Here is a 16,651-nt window from a genome sequence, read left to right as displayed (position 1 = left end):
GGTGCCTTCAGATTGCAGGCCGGAGTCTTTCCACCTCTACTAACCCAACTAAGATATTCCCTCACAGACTTGTCCACAGACCAACCCCGTTGATGCAATCCTTCATGGAGAGTCTACATTGGATCAGCTGGCAATTAAAACTAACCATAGCAAAGTCAGGCGGTGGTGACACACGCCTTTAATCCCAGCACTCGGGAGGCAGAGACAGGCAGATCTCTGAGTTCCAGGCCAGCCTGGTCTACAGAGTGAGTTCCAGGACATCCAAGACTACACAGAAAAACCTGTATAAAAAAGAACACACACAAAACAGAACTTTTTTCCAGAAAAAGAAATAAAGGAAGTAAGAAAGAAAGAAAGAAAGAAAGAAAGAAAGAAAGAAAGAAAGAAAGAAAGAAAGAAAAAGAAAGAGAAAAAGAAAGAAAGAGAAAAAGAAAGAAAGAGAAAAAGAAAAAGAAAAGATAAATTGGCTCACAGGACACCTTGGCCTGATGCTCTGGTCTCAGGGAAGGAACATCCCTGCCTTAGTTTTCTCCTCAGCAGAGTTAAGATCAGGTGTAGATAGACAGTCACACTCCCAATTCTGCAGGCCCACAGACCCCATGTTCTGAGGTGAGCTTGGTCCTACATGGGGAATTGTAGATGTTCAGCAAGCTGGCAGGCAGGACAAAGGTAGCCATGACGTGGGGTGCTATCAGATGGCAGGTCCTGCCTGCTGAACAGGATGTGGAGCAGAGTCCAGCCTGAGTGCTGGCGTTCTGATGAGGTTAAGATGTCAATGTAATAGCTGTGCCTAGAAGTCTAGCGAAATCAGAGCGGAGCCCAGTCAAAGTCCACCCGTCCTCTGGGTTTCACTTGTGAGCGAGCGCAATGGGCCAGAGATGAGTGTGCTGCTCTGACTGCAGTCTCATTTTAGAGTGAACCTCGGGGACCTGGCTCTGCCTCCAGGTTGGCAACATTCAAATCTCCCTTCACCCAACCCGAAGATGCCTCCACTTCCCCCGACTGCTCCGCAGCTGCCTCTCCAGCCAGCGTGTCCTGGGCTCACCCGTCTTTAGACACCTGCTGTGTGGATGAGGGACACACCTGTGGTTGAGTGAGACAACACAACTCAACAGCCTCGATTTCACCCCAAAAGAGAGAGAGACAGGTGAGTGACTTGGAGAGTCTCTAGTGAAGGATGGACATGGGATTTGGGGAAATCTCCTAACACGAGGAAGTAGAGCCTACAAACAGCCAGCATCCTGTCAGGAAATGGCCACCGGTGACAATAGCTCTCACTTCCTGTTGATCTCCACTGCACATTTCTCAGAGAGTGGTGTTCTGAGACAGGCTCTCACTCTATAGCCCATGCTGACTTCCAACTCATGGTAATCCTCCTGCCTCAGCCTTCTGAGTACTGGGCTTTTAGTGAGCCACCAGGCTGAGTCTCTTTTTATTGTTATTGTCTCCTTAGCTCGGGACTGCTTTTCATTCCAATCAGAAAACTTCCTTCGGCTCAGGTTGGCCTCAAATTGGACATCCACCTGCCTCATCCTCTTCAGTATTTGCCTCCCGGTATATGGAATTTCAATCTCAGCACTCACAAGAGGTAGAGGGAGGAGTTCAAGGTCGTCCTTGGCTACACAGCAAGGTAGAAGCCAGCCTGGGCTATGTGAGGTGTGAGAGGTGTGGAGCCTAAGGAGTAACTTCCTGTGCAACCCCGTAGGGAGAGGTCAGCTGTGAGGAAGGGAGTCAGCTGTGGTCAGTAACTGCAGAGAACAGAGACAGACCATGGTTTGTTTGATGGTGAGGGTTTGGTGATGTTTATTTATTAAGACGGCGTAGCCATCGGACACTGTCCTGGCTTGCTTTTTATTACGGAGACAAACGACAAGACCGAAAGCAACCTGGGGAGGGAAGGGTTAATTTCATCTTACAGCTTACCATCTACTCTGAAGGGAGTCAGGGCAGGGACTCAAGCAGGAACAGGAGGCAGGCACTGAAGCAGAGACCACAGGGCAACACTGCCTACTGGCTTGCCCCCTGTGGCTTGCTCGGCTGGCATTCTTATATGGTGCAGGCCCACCTGTAGGGGGGTGGCACCGTCCACAGTGGGCTGGACCCTCCTCCATCAATCATTAATCAAGAAAACGCCTTATAGACTTGCCCACCGGCCAATCTGATGGAGGCAGTTCCTCCACTGAGGGTTCCTCTTGTAACTCAGCCTTTCTCAACCTACAGGTGGTGACTCCTTTGAAGGTCAAATGAACCTTTCACAGGGGTGGCCTAAGACCATTGGAAAACACAGATATTTACATTACGATTCATAACAGTAACAAAATTACAGTTATGAAGTAGCAACTGGAAAAATAGTTTTATGCTTGGGGGTCACCACAACATGAGGAACTGTATTTAAGGGTCACAGCATTAAGGATCACAGCATCAGAAAGGTTGAGAACCAGTGCTCTGGCATGTGTCAAGCTGACAACACACACACACACACACACACACACACACACACACATGGCAGAAACTGCAGGGCATACTGGGTATATCACAGCGGCACTTTCTCCTGTGTTTGCTCCAGGGAGGATGGTGGATTGTCCAGGGTACAGTCTGTCTGGTGTGGCTGCCTCCTTGCTCTTCATCCTGCTGACTGTGAAGCACCCAGGTAGGCTCCCTTCCACCCTTGCTGGCATGCCCTGAGGATCTAAGATGCACAACCCAACCAGAGGTGCAATAGCTCAGGGTGTAGAGGTCCAGGGCTCACGCTGGGCTTCACACCCCCGGCTTCCGAAAGCTCTTGCCTTCGTTGCTCATCTCTTGGGCGTGAGTAACAACTTTAGGCGGCAATGAAAATCACCTGGAAAGCGCAATTGAGTCTGTAGCTGGAGCATGCGAAGTTTTCACTCAATACTCTTAACACTGTGGGTAAGGCGTGACATGTAAATCCCACCAACAGAAGACACAAGATCTCTGTTTAGGTTCTGGAGAGAATTTTTGAGCAGTATCATTTTATTTTATCTTAAATCTGAATTAAATAAATTTATTTTTATGACTACTTTATTGTATTATCTTTTAACATTACATGAGGTGGGGGGCTCATGTGCATGCTGAGGCTCATGTGTGGAAGTCAGAAGACAACTTGCTGGAGCTGGTTCTATTCTTCCACCATGTGGACCCTAGGACTTGAACTCAGTTCTTCATGCTTGGCCGCAAGTGTCTGCTAAGCTTCTGAGTCCCTCCCTCTCCCTGGACAGGGTTTCATGTAGCCCAGGCTGGCCTCCAACTCTCATGGTAGCCCAGATGGACCTTGAACTCCTAATCCTTCTTGCTGAAACTGCAGAGGAAGAACATAGTATACATGCTTGAAATTCTTAGACATAGCAACTGTCTGGCTGGTTTTGTGTGTCAACTTGACACAAGCTAGAGTCATCAGAGGAAGGAGCCTCAGTTAAGGAAATACCTCAGGGAGATCCAGGGGTAAAGCATTTTCTCATTTAGTGATAAATGGACGAGGGCCCAGTTCATGGTCAGTGATGCCATCCCTGGGCTGGTGGTCCTGGGTTCTGTAAGAAAACAGTCTGAGCAAGTCATGAGGATTGAGCCAGTAAGCAGCTCCTCTCCATGGCCTCTGCATCAGCTCCTGTCTCCAGGATCCTGCCCTGTTTGAGTTCCTGTCCTGACTTCCTTCAGTGATGAACAGCAATGCTGAAGTGTGAGCCTAATAAACCCTTTCCTCCCCAACTCGCTCTTTGGTCATGGTGTTTCATTACAGCAATAGAAACCCTAAGGCAGCAACAAACAGGATGACCAGACATCTCTCTGATTTTCAGATACCAAGGAAGATGACTTAAAATTTGACCAGAAGACTCAAACTTTCTAGGCAAGCCATGCCTCTAACCCTCAATGAGGCCCCCATTTGCCACCTCCCGGACTTCTGCCTTCTCCAGAAGGAAGGAGAAAACCAAGTCAGCTCCCTTGCTGGCATGAGTGACCCCGGAAGGCTGCAGGACCTAGTGGCAGTGTTGATTTGTCTAAACTCAGAATGGCTATAGAACCAAGATAAAGTTCCCCATGGAAACATCAACTCACATATTAATTTATTCGGAAATGAAACCCAGAGGTGTTGTCACTGTTAGTGTCTTAGAGATGGGCCGTTTAAGAGTGCAAATCTCAGGGCAGAAGAGGTGGCTCCGTTGGTGAGAGTGATAAATGCTCCTCCAGAGGCCTGAGTTCAGTCCCCAGCACCTACGGCAGATGGCTCACAACTACTTGTAACCCCAGCTCCTAGGGAACTGATGTTCTCATCTGGTCTGCACACATATGTGTGTACCCACACAAAGGTGCATAATTAAAAATAAAATACCTTTAAAAAAATCCCCGATCTTAACCATGGAATTGCCTCCCAATCACAAGGCTGGTGACACATTCACACTCAAATTTTTAAACTTTAGGATGCATACAGTTTCTTTTTTAACCAAAAAAATGTACAGATTCCCATGCTGAATTCTCTGAATTGTTGACACTAAATCCCTCCTGCCTGCTGGTACCACATTCCAGCACCTTGGCTACTGGAAACAAGCATCTGGGTCTGTTAGCTTGTTTCCCTTTTCACTGTTTTGTAGATGAATTCAGGGTAGTCGGTCCTGCTCACCCTGTCCTCACCAGAGTCGGGGAAGATGCCCTGCTAACATGTCAGCTCCTCCCCAAGAGGACAACGGCGCACATGGAGGTGAGGTGGTACCGCTCCGACCCCGACACGCCTGTGATTGCGCACCGGGATGGAGCCGAGGTGTCGGGGCTACAGATGGAGGGGTACAGAGGCCGGGCGGAGTGGACAGAGGACAGTACTGACGAGGGGAGTGTGGCTCTGAAGATTCGCCAGGTCCAGCCGGGCGACGATGGGCAATACTGGTGCCGCTTCCAGGAAGGGGACTACTGGAGGGAGGCAAGCGTGCTGCTCAAAGTGGCAGGTATGTGCACAGGGGCCCAGGGCACCAGGGGGCATCCACTCACCTGTGGCAACCTTAGTGCCTTGAAAAATCCTCTTTCAACCACACACACACACACACACACACACACACACACACACACACACACATCCCTTTTTACTCATTCTTTTAAAAAGAACTATTTGTTTTTATTTTACGTGTATGGGTATTTTGCCCATGTGTGTCTGTGCGCCCTGTGTGTGCTCAGTGCCCATGGAGGCCAGAAGAAGGTCAGATCCCCCAGAACTGAGTTACAGATGGTTGTGAGCCACTCTGTGGGTGTTGGGAATCAAACCCAGGTCCTACAGAAGAGCAACCAGTGCTCTTAACTACTGAGCCACCTCCCCAGCCCCTCTTCGGCATTTTTATTACTTCTTTGAGGACTTCATAAAATGTATTTTGACCACATTCTTCCCCTCGCCAACTCCTCCCAGACTCTGCCCCCTGCCCCACCCATACAACCGTGTCTCCTCCTCTCCCTCCCCTCCACCCAGTGCGATGTGTGCTATCAATACACTCGAGTGTGTGGCCATCTGCCGAGCTTGGTCAGCCTGCCAGGAGCGGCGCCCTGCAGGAAGAACGGCCCCCCTCCCAGCAGCTATCAGTCGCCGATAGCTTCTCAGCTAGTGACAGGATTCGTGCCCATCTCCACCTCCATGCTGGGGTTTTGTCTGGTTTGAGCTCACACAGGTCATCTGCTCACTGTGGTAACACCCCACACGCTGAAGGGGAGGCAGGCAAACCCAGCTGCTCCACCAGGGAAAGGACTCTCTGGAGACCCTGGCCTCTCTGGCCAGGGCAGCTCTTTCTTTGCTGCTACCACCGTTAAAAAATCCATTAGTGTGTATTCCCTGTGCAAAGTGGTGGGTCTCGTGATGCTTTCATTCAAGTTTATCATGGACTTTGACCATATTTACCCATTGCCCTCTCCTGTCTCCCTCCCCATCCCACAGTCTCCTTCTGCTTAATATGACAGTCTCCAGTGTCACCCATTTCCCACGAATGACTTAGTTTACTCCATTTTGAGTGAATAAACAGCATTGTGGGAGCTGGAGCAACATCTCGGCCTTTAGGAGTGTTTGCTGCTCTTCCAGAGGACCCAGCTTGGTTCCCGGCACCCACAGAGCAGCCCGCAACCTCCTGCAACTCCAGTTCCAGGCATCCAACGCCTCCTCTGGCCTCCACAGGCACCAGGCACACACGTGGTGCACAGATGCACGTACAGGCAAAACACCCATATGCATAAACTAAAATTTAAGAGCACCCCATTGTGCATTCACACCCCATTTTCTTTGTCCACTCATTTGTGGTCGGACATCCAGGCTGACCTTACAATTGGGCTTTGGCTGGACTTTGGGAAGGGTTCTGCCATGAATGAGGGCGGGCTTAAATTCCCTCGGGTGTTTTCTCAGAAGTGGGACAGTGGGGTTACACATCAGTTCTGCTTTGGGGATTGTTGTTGTTTGGATTTTTGAGACACTTTCACACTTAACATTTTTCCTTGACGCTCACAGCTGATTCCCATTGCTATGTTCCATTGATTCGAAACGGATGTGAGAATCTGTGTATTTTGGAGATGCAAGCAGAGCTGGACACTGCCACACTCAGGGACATTTAGAATCAAGTCAGGGGTTTTCTCAGGGTGTGAGTGAAAGGCTCACTCATTCATTCTCCCAGCCCGTGATATAAACAGCTGTGATGTTAAAGAAAGCACTTCGGGGTTTATACAAATTAGTTAGATTTCCCCACTGAAAAAATGTTAAGGTACAGTAATTTCTCGTGCATTTTACTGCGTGCCAAAACTGCAACTGCCCACCGAAGAAATGAAAATAGCCCATGAGCGTGATGTCTGAGTTTAATAATAAATGTCTCATTTAAATTAGAGTCCAGATACCATCCAAAATGGCAGACAAGGCACCTAGCACACAGAGAGAGGAAAAAGCAAAGCTGGGAGCACAGACACCGTTGTGAATGAGTCACACCACATCCTCACACCACAGCTTCACACCACATCCTCACACCTCATCTTCACACCACATCCTCACACCACATCTTCTCACCACCTCCTCACACCACTCTTCACACCACATCTTCTCACCACATCCTCACACCATTCTTCACACCACATCCTCACACCACATCCTCACACCTCATCCTCACACCACATCTTCTTACCACATCCTCACACCACTCTTCACACCACATCATTTTCACACCGCATCTTCTTCACAGCACCAGAGACACAAAACAAATTCTGTCATGTTTCCCTCCTCTCCCTCTTCACCATCTGAGTCCGAGGAAAAGTATGGTCAGATACTAAAGTTTAAAGACACAGACTGAGAAACAAACAAAAAACCAGAACTCGGTGGGAAGAACTCCTGGTGATGCTGCCTGCTTCCAGGCCCTGGGCTCCCACTTCCTCCCTGTGAAGGACTCGGGGTCTCAGCTCCCTCTGTGGGCTCTGAGCTTCAAGGATATTCTCTCTCTCCAGCTCTAGGATCTTCCCCAAACATCCACGTGAAGGGACCTGGAGATGGAGGGGTTCAGCTCGTGTGCACATCCCAGGGCTGGTTCCCTGCACCCGAGGTCTACTGGGAGGACACCAGGGAAGAAAAGTTGTTGAGTTTCTCTGAGAATCACGTGCTGGGTGAAGATGGGCTGTTCTACGTGGAAGACACACTAGTGGTCAGGAATGACACTTCAGAGACCATTTGCTGCCTCATCTACAACCATGGCCTCAAGGAGGCCAAGGAGGCCACCATTGCCCTGCCAGGTCAGTGCTCTGCCTCGGGCACCCTGAAAGGTTGGGGGTGCTGCTCAGCAGTAACTCATGTTTTATTTGATTGTATTTAAATAATATGTTAAAATTCATAAACATTTATACGAGAAAAGCATGTAGTGAGTGCATTTTGATTAGATGGCAGTTCATAGTATTTCAGTAATTTTCAAGTTCTACGTTGTAATTCAGTGTTGATTTTTCCTCGCAGACGTTCAATACATTGGAAATGTAATAAAAATATTCCTCCAGCTGAGACATTGTCCTGTGCTGTGCCAGTTACCTCCAGGAACCAATCATGTGCTTAGTCAGAATGGGGTGGTTTCTTTGACAGCTTCTTAATTATAAACAGTAACAAAATAGTCAATAAAAAGTAACAAAAACAATAATCAAAACACTCAATACATTAGGGGTGAGGTATGTTTCGTGTGTTGTTAGAAGTTAGAGCTGGGATGGAGAGAAGCCCTGAATGATTTTGAGAGCCCAGAAAATCCTCATGCTCAATGATACAGATCTACTTACCATCTAGCATCATCTATCACCTACCTATCTTATCTACCTACTAATCTATCAATAATCTATCATATATCCATCTGCCAACTATTTGTTAATTATCCATCATTTATCTATCATTCATATATCTAATCCACCACCTAGATATCACAAATCTACCAATCACCATCATCTTTTAATCTATCATTGACCTATCATCTATCTATAATATCATCATCTATCAATCACCTGTCTTTCTAAATATCTATCATCTACCTGTCTGTCATCTATCTATCTATCTATCTATCTATCTATCTATCTATCTATCTATCTATCATCTATCTGTCTATTTCTATCTGGAATAGGCATTTCTTTTTCTTTTGAGACAATCTCACTCTGTGCTCCAGGCTGGCTTCAAACCCACAGCAATCCTCTTGGCGGAGCCTCCCAGGGGTTGTTATTATGTTACTATAGGCATGAGCTGACGTGCCAACCTAGACATTGCTATTATGTGATGAGTATCGTCTGTAAATACCTTAAATTGAAGTGAGATTTTAGGACACTCTGTTTGGACATGTTGCTGATGTAAGCAAAGTAAATGTGGTATCAATCAGTGTCATATAGTCCTGGTTTGGAATTCTAAGTGATACTTGTTTGTGACCATATATTTCATATTTAGCATGCATTTATAAAAATAATGTGTATTTTTTACTAGCACTTAATATCAGCCGAAGCAAACTGAATTGATGGTGATAGAACTGACAGCTTTTTGTTGTGAAAAAAGTAAAATCTGTATCACCAGATGATCCGTGGGGAAGAATTATTTTTCTGCTTTTCATATTTTTTAAGTAAATTGAGTTCTTAAATAAAATGTAAAGCTTACCTTTATTTCTGGAGATAGTTTCTTTCCTTTCCTTTAGACCAAATTCCTTAAAATGTTTTTCTTTTTCTTTCTCCAGAGAAACTCCAGACAGAGCTGGGTGAGTGAGATTCTCATGCACACCCCTCCCTGGAGGAGGGCAGAGTGTGGAAAACAGCCGGGACACCTCATGATCCCCAGGAAAAGGGGAGACAGGGCTCTCCCTGGTGCTGGTTAAGTTAGCGTGGGAAGGGAACTGCAGGGCACAGACCTCCGCAGCCTCCTTCAGATACTGGTGTAGGGAAGGGCTTCTTCGATTTCTGTTGCTACACACCCTCCTGACACTCACTTTTAGCCGCTGACCAGAGGGTAGTATGGGCTCCTGCACCCTTACATCTCCAAATCTAACCTCTGCTCCCACTGCATGGTCACCAAAGAGCCTTTGCTTAGTCCCACAACTACCTTAGGATTTGAGTAGCAGTAGGTACATTTTACAGTTTAAAACTCTGAGACATGGACTGATTCAGTATGTAAAGTCAGCCAGATTTGAAGTGATAGAATATTCATTTTATTCTGAGAGTTTTAGCAGTAAAATCGTTCCATTAGTGGTGTGTAGCCTGGGCTTTAACTAGTGTTCTCTTCAGACTAGCAAGGCTCTTCCTTAAACAAGGACCACTGGCATCCTAAGACCATGAGTCCCACCCTCCTCCAAGAGTGACCCTGAGCCTCATACCTCCCCTGGGGTTTTGCAGGTTCTGAACCTCATATAAGAAGTCGGTGTTGATAGTTACTTCTCCATGTTGGTTCATTTCTTGTTCTCTGTCTGGTATATTTAACAGCTTCCTCAAGGGTGATTGGACCTTCCCAGCCCATCCTTGTCCAAGTCGGGGAAAACATAGAATTAACTTGTCACCTGTCACCTCGAACTGACGCTCAGAGCATGGAGGTGAGGTGGGTCCGATCCTACTATTACCCCGCAGTCCACGTGTATGTGGACGGGGCCCACTCAGCTGAGGAGCAGATGGTGGGATACAGAGGGAGAACTGTGGTGATGAGTGACGCCATCCATGAGGGAAATCTGACCCTGCGGATACACGATGCCAAACCTTCAGATGATGGGCAGTACCGGTGCCTTTTTGGAAAAGATGGTGTCTACCAGGAGGCCCGTGTGGATGTACAGGTGATGGGTAAGAATTCCAGGCTAACACTGTGACATATGCTGGTTCCTGGGAGATTTCTCTGGCTCCCAAAGTGTTCTCCGTGCTCATTCATTTTCAAATTTATATTGAGCTTTTAGTGCAGCAACCACCGCAGATTCTTCAAGATCACAACTTCAGGCAACCTGATTTGAAGATTTTAAATAAATATTTTTACTAGTTCTTTGAGATTTTCAAACCATGTATGTTGATCATATTCACCCTCCAACCCACCCCCCACTTAACTCTTCCAAGATCTACCCTCCCTTCTCTACCCCCCAACTTCCTATCCTCTTTTTTTTATTTAATAACTCATCGACTCCAATTTGTGCTCATGGGTGTGGAACCATCCGCTAGAGTATGGTCAGCCTACCAGGAGCCACACCCTTAAAGAGAACTGACTCTCCCCTTCCCTGAAGCTCTCAACTGTCCACAGCGTCTCAGCTAGGGGTGTGGCTCATGATGCCCTCCCACTTCCCTGCTGAAATGCTGACGGGCTTGATCTTGTGAGGTCTGGTGTAGGCAACCACGGCACAGCTATGGATTCCTGAATACAGTGGTCCTGTCACGCTCAGACACTGCTTCAGTACCGTGCTCTGACCCTAACAATCTTTCTGCTTCACTCTTCTGTGATGGCCGCTCAGCCATGGGGGGTGGTAGGATACAGATATCCCATTTGTGGGTATCTGAGCAGCCCCCCGACACCTCCCTGCACTTTGACAGTTGTCTCTGTCTTAACCACCATCCACTGCACAAAGACACTTCTCTGATGAGGTCCTAGAGCTGTGTTAATCTATGGGGGCAGAGATAAAGAATCTGGGAGGCGGTTTGATACTACTTAACAAAATGACAGCAGGAGTCTCCCTTGGGGCTACAAGCTTCACCACCTCGAGTTCTTGGCCAGTCTGGCAGTACCAGGTATTTCCTGTGGTTTAAATTTTTAAGTATAGAACAATCAGGAAAGTAGCACTCTCAAGCACCTCCATAAAGTAGCCATAGGTTCTGGGCAATCTGAGAATATTCCCCATAATTTTATGTAAGACTTATTATTTCCCAGTGCTACTGAGATTCTGGGAACTATGTAATTTCCAGGAAGTGTGGTAATTTGAAGACTCAGCTCAATCTACCACACACACAGAATTTGTGAAGACTGACAGTTTGGGTGTGCTCAGAGGACGGCACACAGAAATCACCCCTAGAACAGCTCTCCAAGGTCAGCAAATGTCGTCAAGGACATAGGCCCAAACCGTGGCTATCCTTCATATTTCTCCCTCCAAGTCCCAGCCTAAATTAATGAGCAGGCGCGTGAAATGCCTCGAGGATTTCTACATTGCTTTCTGCCTCTGCTTTGAGAAACTTCTACTCAGTTTCTTCCACGCTGTCCATGTGTCTCATGTCTGATCAAAGCAACTTTGTTGTCAGGGCTGGAGGAAAGAGACAGGAAGTCAAGGTTAAAAAAAAAAAAAAAACTCCTATGGATCTGTCTCAGAAGACTTTGGAATAGAAAATAGAAAAATGGTGGTGGTGCATCCTTTAATCCTAGCACTCAGAGGCAGAGGCAGGCGGATCTCTGTGAGTTCGAGGCCAGCCTGGGCTACAGAGTGAGATCCAGGAAAGGAGCAAAGCTACACAGAGAAATCCTGTCTCGAAAAACCAAAAAGAAAAAAAAAAGAAAAGAAAAGAAAATGGAAAAACAGAACAAGAAACCCTGTAGTCAGCCCCAGTTCCCAGAAGAGGCTTTGGCTACGAGCTCAGCTGTTCTCCCCAAGCCGCTCTTACCTCCCCCTTCACACACACACACACACACACACACACACACACACACACACACGTGCGAAGGCTTCATCTCTGCTTCATTGGTCTCTGTCCCCAGCGGTGGGTTCCACCCCACGGATCACCCAGGAGGTCCTGAAGGATGGAGGCATGCAGCTGAGGTGCACATCGGATGGGTGGTTCCCACGGCCCCACGTGCAGTGGAGGGGCAGAGACGGAAAGGCAATACCGTCGTTTTCCGAGGCCTTTCATCAAGAGAGCGAGGGGCTGTTCCAGGTGGAGACGCTCCTGCTGGTCACAAACAGCTCCGTGGTGAATGTGACCTGCTCCATCAGCCTCACTGCGGGCGAGGAGAAAGCTGTGCGGTTTCCTCTCTCAGGTTGGTGACTCATGCTTTCCTCTGGCGTGGGAAATAAGTGCCGAACAGATTGAGACTGATTCAAAGGGATCTGCGGTTTTTCTTGGAGAGGTTTCATGTGCTCAGGCTAGCCTGGGACTTCTGATCCTCCTGCCTCCACATCACAAGTGCTGGGATTACGGGTGCGAACCCGACACTCAGCCCACTGTGGCGGCAGCTGCTGCTGCTCATCCTCCTCCTTCCCCTTCTCCTCTTGTCTTCTTCTTTTCTTCTCCTCCTACTTTATTTTTTTCTCTCAGGTGGGTTGTTGTTGTTGTTTTAAATAAATCTTTAAAAAATAAATCTATGTCGCTTGCAAAGTTTGTCCTCAGGTCACTTAGGAACAACATTTCTCTGAGTTTCTCTCTCTCTCTCTCTCTCTCTCTCTCTCTCTCTCTCTCTCTCTCTCTCAAATAAATTCAACAATAGTGAATTTATTTCACCACAAGAAATTAATTTTCCTCAAAACCCTGGTGGTTATAGCCTGGGAGACTTTTCCACACCAGTTACTCCAATGGCTCTGTGACGCAATGATACAACTGGAAAGAGAAGGAAAATGGGGGGTGGGGGGCACCAAAGCCAAACTTGCCTGCTTCCCTTGGCTTCTGTGGAGCAGGGAAACTGAACCAGCAGGTTCCTGGAGGGACCAGGTCCTCAGGCTGCTCCTGGGAACAGAGCCATCTTGATATTTACCTTGTCTCATGACTTACTGGGGCTTGCGTTTCAGACTCCAAGATAGCTTTGCTGTGGATGGCCCTGCCCATCCTGGTGCTGCCTCTTGCCATGGCTGTTGACCTGCTCAAGGTGAAGCACCGTCCGAAAGGTAGGTGGGTGAACAGGACTGGACAGGCACGGGGTCATTCTTCAGCAACTGACGGGTCACGAGAGTCCTGGCGTACATTCCTGCCGTCCAGGCTCAGCGATGAGTGAGCTTGGAGTTCAGAGATACAACAGCAATGGGGTTAGAACTTGGGGGCCAGAGCAATGGCGCAGGGCTTGAAACCCGAGGTTCCATTGGATCTGGGTTTGCATCCCTCCTCTGGTACTTGGACCATGGTGACTGAACTCTCCCGGCCTCAGCTGGCCTCATGATGACGATGATGTCAGGATACCTCAGCACAGGGGGAGAAGAGGAACCAGAAAGAGGTTAGGAGAGAGGCAGAGAGATGGCTTGGAGCTAGGAGCACCTGTTGCTCTTGCAGAGGACCTAAGTTCAGTTCCCAGGACCCACATGGCGGCTCACAACCATCTCTAACTCCAGTTTCAGGGGATTAACGCTTTCTTCTGGCTTCTGCAAGCACCAGACATGCCATGGTTCACAGACATACATGCAGGCAAATAGTTATAGACAGAAAAAATAATTTTTAGAGGAAGTTGGAAGAGGAGACAAAGATGGGCAATGGGGAAAGAAGAAAGAATAACAGCAGAGTATAGTGACATCTATGGAAGAAAATGTCACACTGGAACCTATCGCTGTGCGCTGACTACCTGGGGCTGGAGAGGTGCTTAGGGGTTAAGATCTCTGACTGCTCTTGCAGAGGACCCGGCACCCACTGGGCAGCTCACATCTGTCTGTAACTCCAATTCAGGAGAGTTGCTCAGCCTCAGGCGTCTTGTACTGCCTTGCCAATGCCCAACCACGATGCCCTGCTCTCACCCATCATCCCACCCCACTGCCAAGCAGGAAAGCCCCGATCCGCTGATGCCTTCCGTCAAGTGAACAAAACCCTATCTGGCCCCCAACTTCTGGGGCTCCAACTCTCTGTCAGCCTACAAATAACTCAAACTAGTCACATACTTTCTTGGAAACCAGGGGCCATCTCAGCCTCCAGTTACCACAGAGCCGCCTCCTGAAGTTCTTGTGGGTCCCTGGGCCCCCAAGTGCCACCCTGTGTTCCTGCATGTCCAGGCCTTAGACCATGTCCTCGCACCCCAGGCCATGAGTGCAGGTGACTAATAATGTGTCCACTACTAGTGTCAAGCATTTGGTCTTATTTAGCTAGCTTGGATGGAGAACCCTCTCACCGAAAAATAAACAGGAGGAGATTAAGGCAGAGCCGTGATGACGGTGAGCCCAGCCATGGTGTTAGATTGGAGAGGGGACATCTTGTTGATGCAATGTCTTCCTTTGCACTGAAAAGGAAGAATAGCCTGTAAGACTCCAAGTACAGCATGGGCAAGGATGCCTCTTCCACCATAAGGGCAGAGGGGGGAGAGCTCCCCAGTTCTTTCTCCACTGTTTCTATAGGAGCAAAGCCAGATTTAAAGATCATTTTTCAGGGCAGAAGTCTAGCGTTTATTTCTAGTTTATATTATTTATTATTCACAGATGTGACTCACCTCTTCTGTTAGCGAGATCCACAAACGTATCTTAACTGACAATTGTGTGCTTGTTTTCCCACACTCAGTGACCTTTTCTCTCTGCTGAATCCTGCTGTGTGCTTTCCTGTAGAGGTTCTGGGCTCCATTCATCCCAGTCCCACACACAGCCGGAAGCCCTCGAACACCGCTCTGACTCCAGCACGTCCTCTCCGTTTTCTCTTCACCCTTGACGTTCTGTAATCTCCTTCTCTTCTGTGCTTCCTTCCAGACCAAAAAACACCACAGCAATCAGCAAAAACTCAAGAATGATGAAAGCCACACGAGGACTTCCCTCTGACAAGAAGCTCTGGTTAAAAATATATATATGTGCACCATGCGAGCCCGGTGCACCCCATTCCTGAGTGTGCACCATGCGAGGCCGGTGCACCCCATTCCTGAGTGTGCACCATGCGAGGCCGGTGCACCCCACTCCTGAGTGTGCACCATGTGAGCACGGTGCACCCCATTCCTGAGTGTGCACCATGCAAGCCCGGTGCACCCCATTCCTGAGTGTGCCCCATGCGAGCCCGGTGCACCCCATTCCTGAGTGTGCCCCATTCTTCCTTTCATCTTTCCCCTCGATGAGCAGCACTGCCCTGACAGGAATGGCCTCTCCTGCTGCTGTCCAAAAGGGTTCTTCGTGGGGCAGGACCCACTCCTGTTGCTCACAGTGAGGGACACCTCTCCCGGAGGCAGCCCATCGCCCATCGCCACCTTGGTGTCTCACAGTGATGACATCTTCTCTCCCTCTGCATCTTTCTGCTGTCCCTCGCCTGTGCACAGCAGCCTTATCCCACTGTCTTCTGGACCCATCGTGAGGATATAAGAAGGGGAGCCTAGATCCGGAGAGAAGTGTCACTCGTCTGAGATCTGGATGGGTTTTTCTAGAAACTTCCGATGCAGAAGCTCCAGGGGGACGAAGCACCCCACCTGTAGGTGGGAGGAGAGGGCGTTTTTTCTTTCTCCACAGAGAAAGGACTAACTGTAAGTCACAGTCCCAGAAGACCCAGCACCTACACTACGAATCAGAGCAGGGGCTGGAGAAGTAGCTCAGCATTAAGAGCACTGGCTGTTCTTGCAGAGGACCTGAGTTCTCCTCCGGCACCCATATGGCAGCTCACAACCGTCTCTAACTCCAGTTCCAGGGGATCTGAATCCTCTTCTAGCCTCTGAGGGCACCAGGCACACACCTGGTGCACAGGTATACATGCAGGCAAAACATCCAAATAAGATAAAAATAATTTTTAATAAACAAAAGATTAGGCCAAAGCCGGCCCTGTGGTCTCTATCCAAGCATGTTTGCAGCTGGGTCATGGAAGGGTAACAGAAAGATGACAGGAAAATTTGTTAATATTTTATTGCTGTGACAAAACACCATGACCAAGGTAACTTATAAAGGAACGCATTTCATCTGGGGCTCATGGTTCCAGGGGGTTAGAGTCCATGTCGTCATGGTGGGAGCATGATGTCACCATGGCGGGAGCATGATGTCATCATGGTGGGGGCATGATGTCATCATGGTGGGAGCATGATGTCGTCATGGTGGGAGCAGGGCATCAGGCTGGCACTGGGACAGCAGCCGAGATCTCACATCTGAGCCACGAGGATGGTGAAGAGAGCTAACAAGGAGAGGCATGGACTTTTGACTCCTCAAGGCCCAACCAGGCCAGCGACAGTTGTCCCCACAAGGCCACACCTCCTAATCCTTCCAGACAGTTCCACTAACTTGGGACTAAGCATCCAAGCATACAAGCTGTGGCATTCTCATCCAAACGGCCACAGTCTGTAATTCATCCCTCAATTAGCTTTTTTAATCCCCTAGTG

At 48.4% G+C, this 16,651-nt stretch overlaps 1 protein-coding gene across 1 annotated transcript; it reads left to right on the top strand.

The window, feature by feature from the left end:
- Positions 1-841: 841 nt before the first annotated feature.
- On the top strand, positions 842-15,926 carry Btnl2 (butyrophilin like 2). Its single transcript, XM_037199990.1, has 9 exons — positions 842-1,147; positions 2,567-2,650; positions 4,608-4,955; positions 7,465-7,746; positions 9,201-9,221; positions 9,940-10,287; positions 12,170-12,448; positions 13,194-13,289; positions 15,057-15,926. The coding sequence occupies exons 2-9, from the start codon at positions 2,572-2,574 to the stop codon at positions 15,095-15,097; spliced, it is 1,494 nt and encodes a 497-aa protein (XP_037055885.1). The 5' UTR covers positions 842-1,147; positions 2,567-2,571; the 3' UTR covers positions 15,098-15,926.
- Positions 15,927-16,651: the final 725 nt, after the last annotated feature.

Source organism: Peromyscus leucopus, chromosome 16_21 (genome assembly GCF_004664715.2).
Source record: "Peromyscus leucopus breed LL Stock chromosome 16_21, UCI_PerLeu_2.1, whole genome shotgun sequence".
Lineage (NCBI taxonomy): Eukaryota > Metazoa > Chordata > Mammalia > Rodentia > Cricetidae > Peromyscus > Peromyscus leucopus.
The sequence above is the reverse complement of the archived record's forward strand: the minus strand, read 5'-3'. Positions and strand labels throughout refer to the sequence as shown.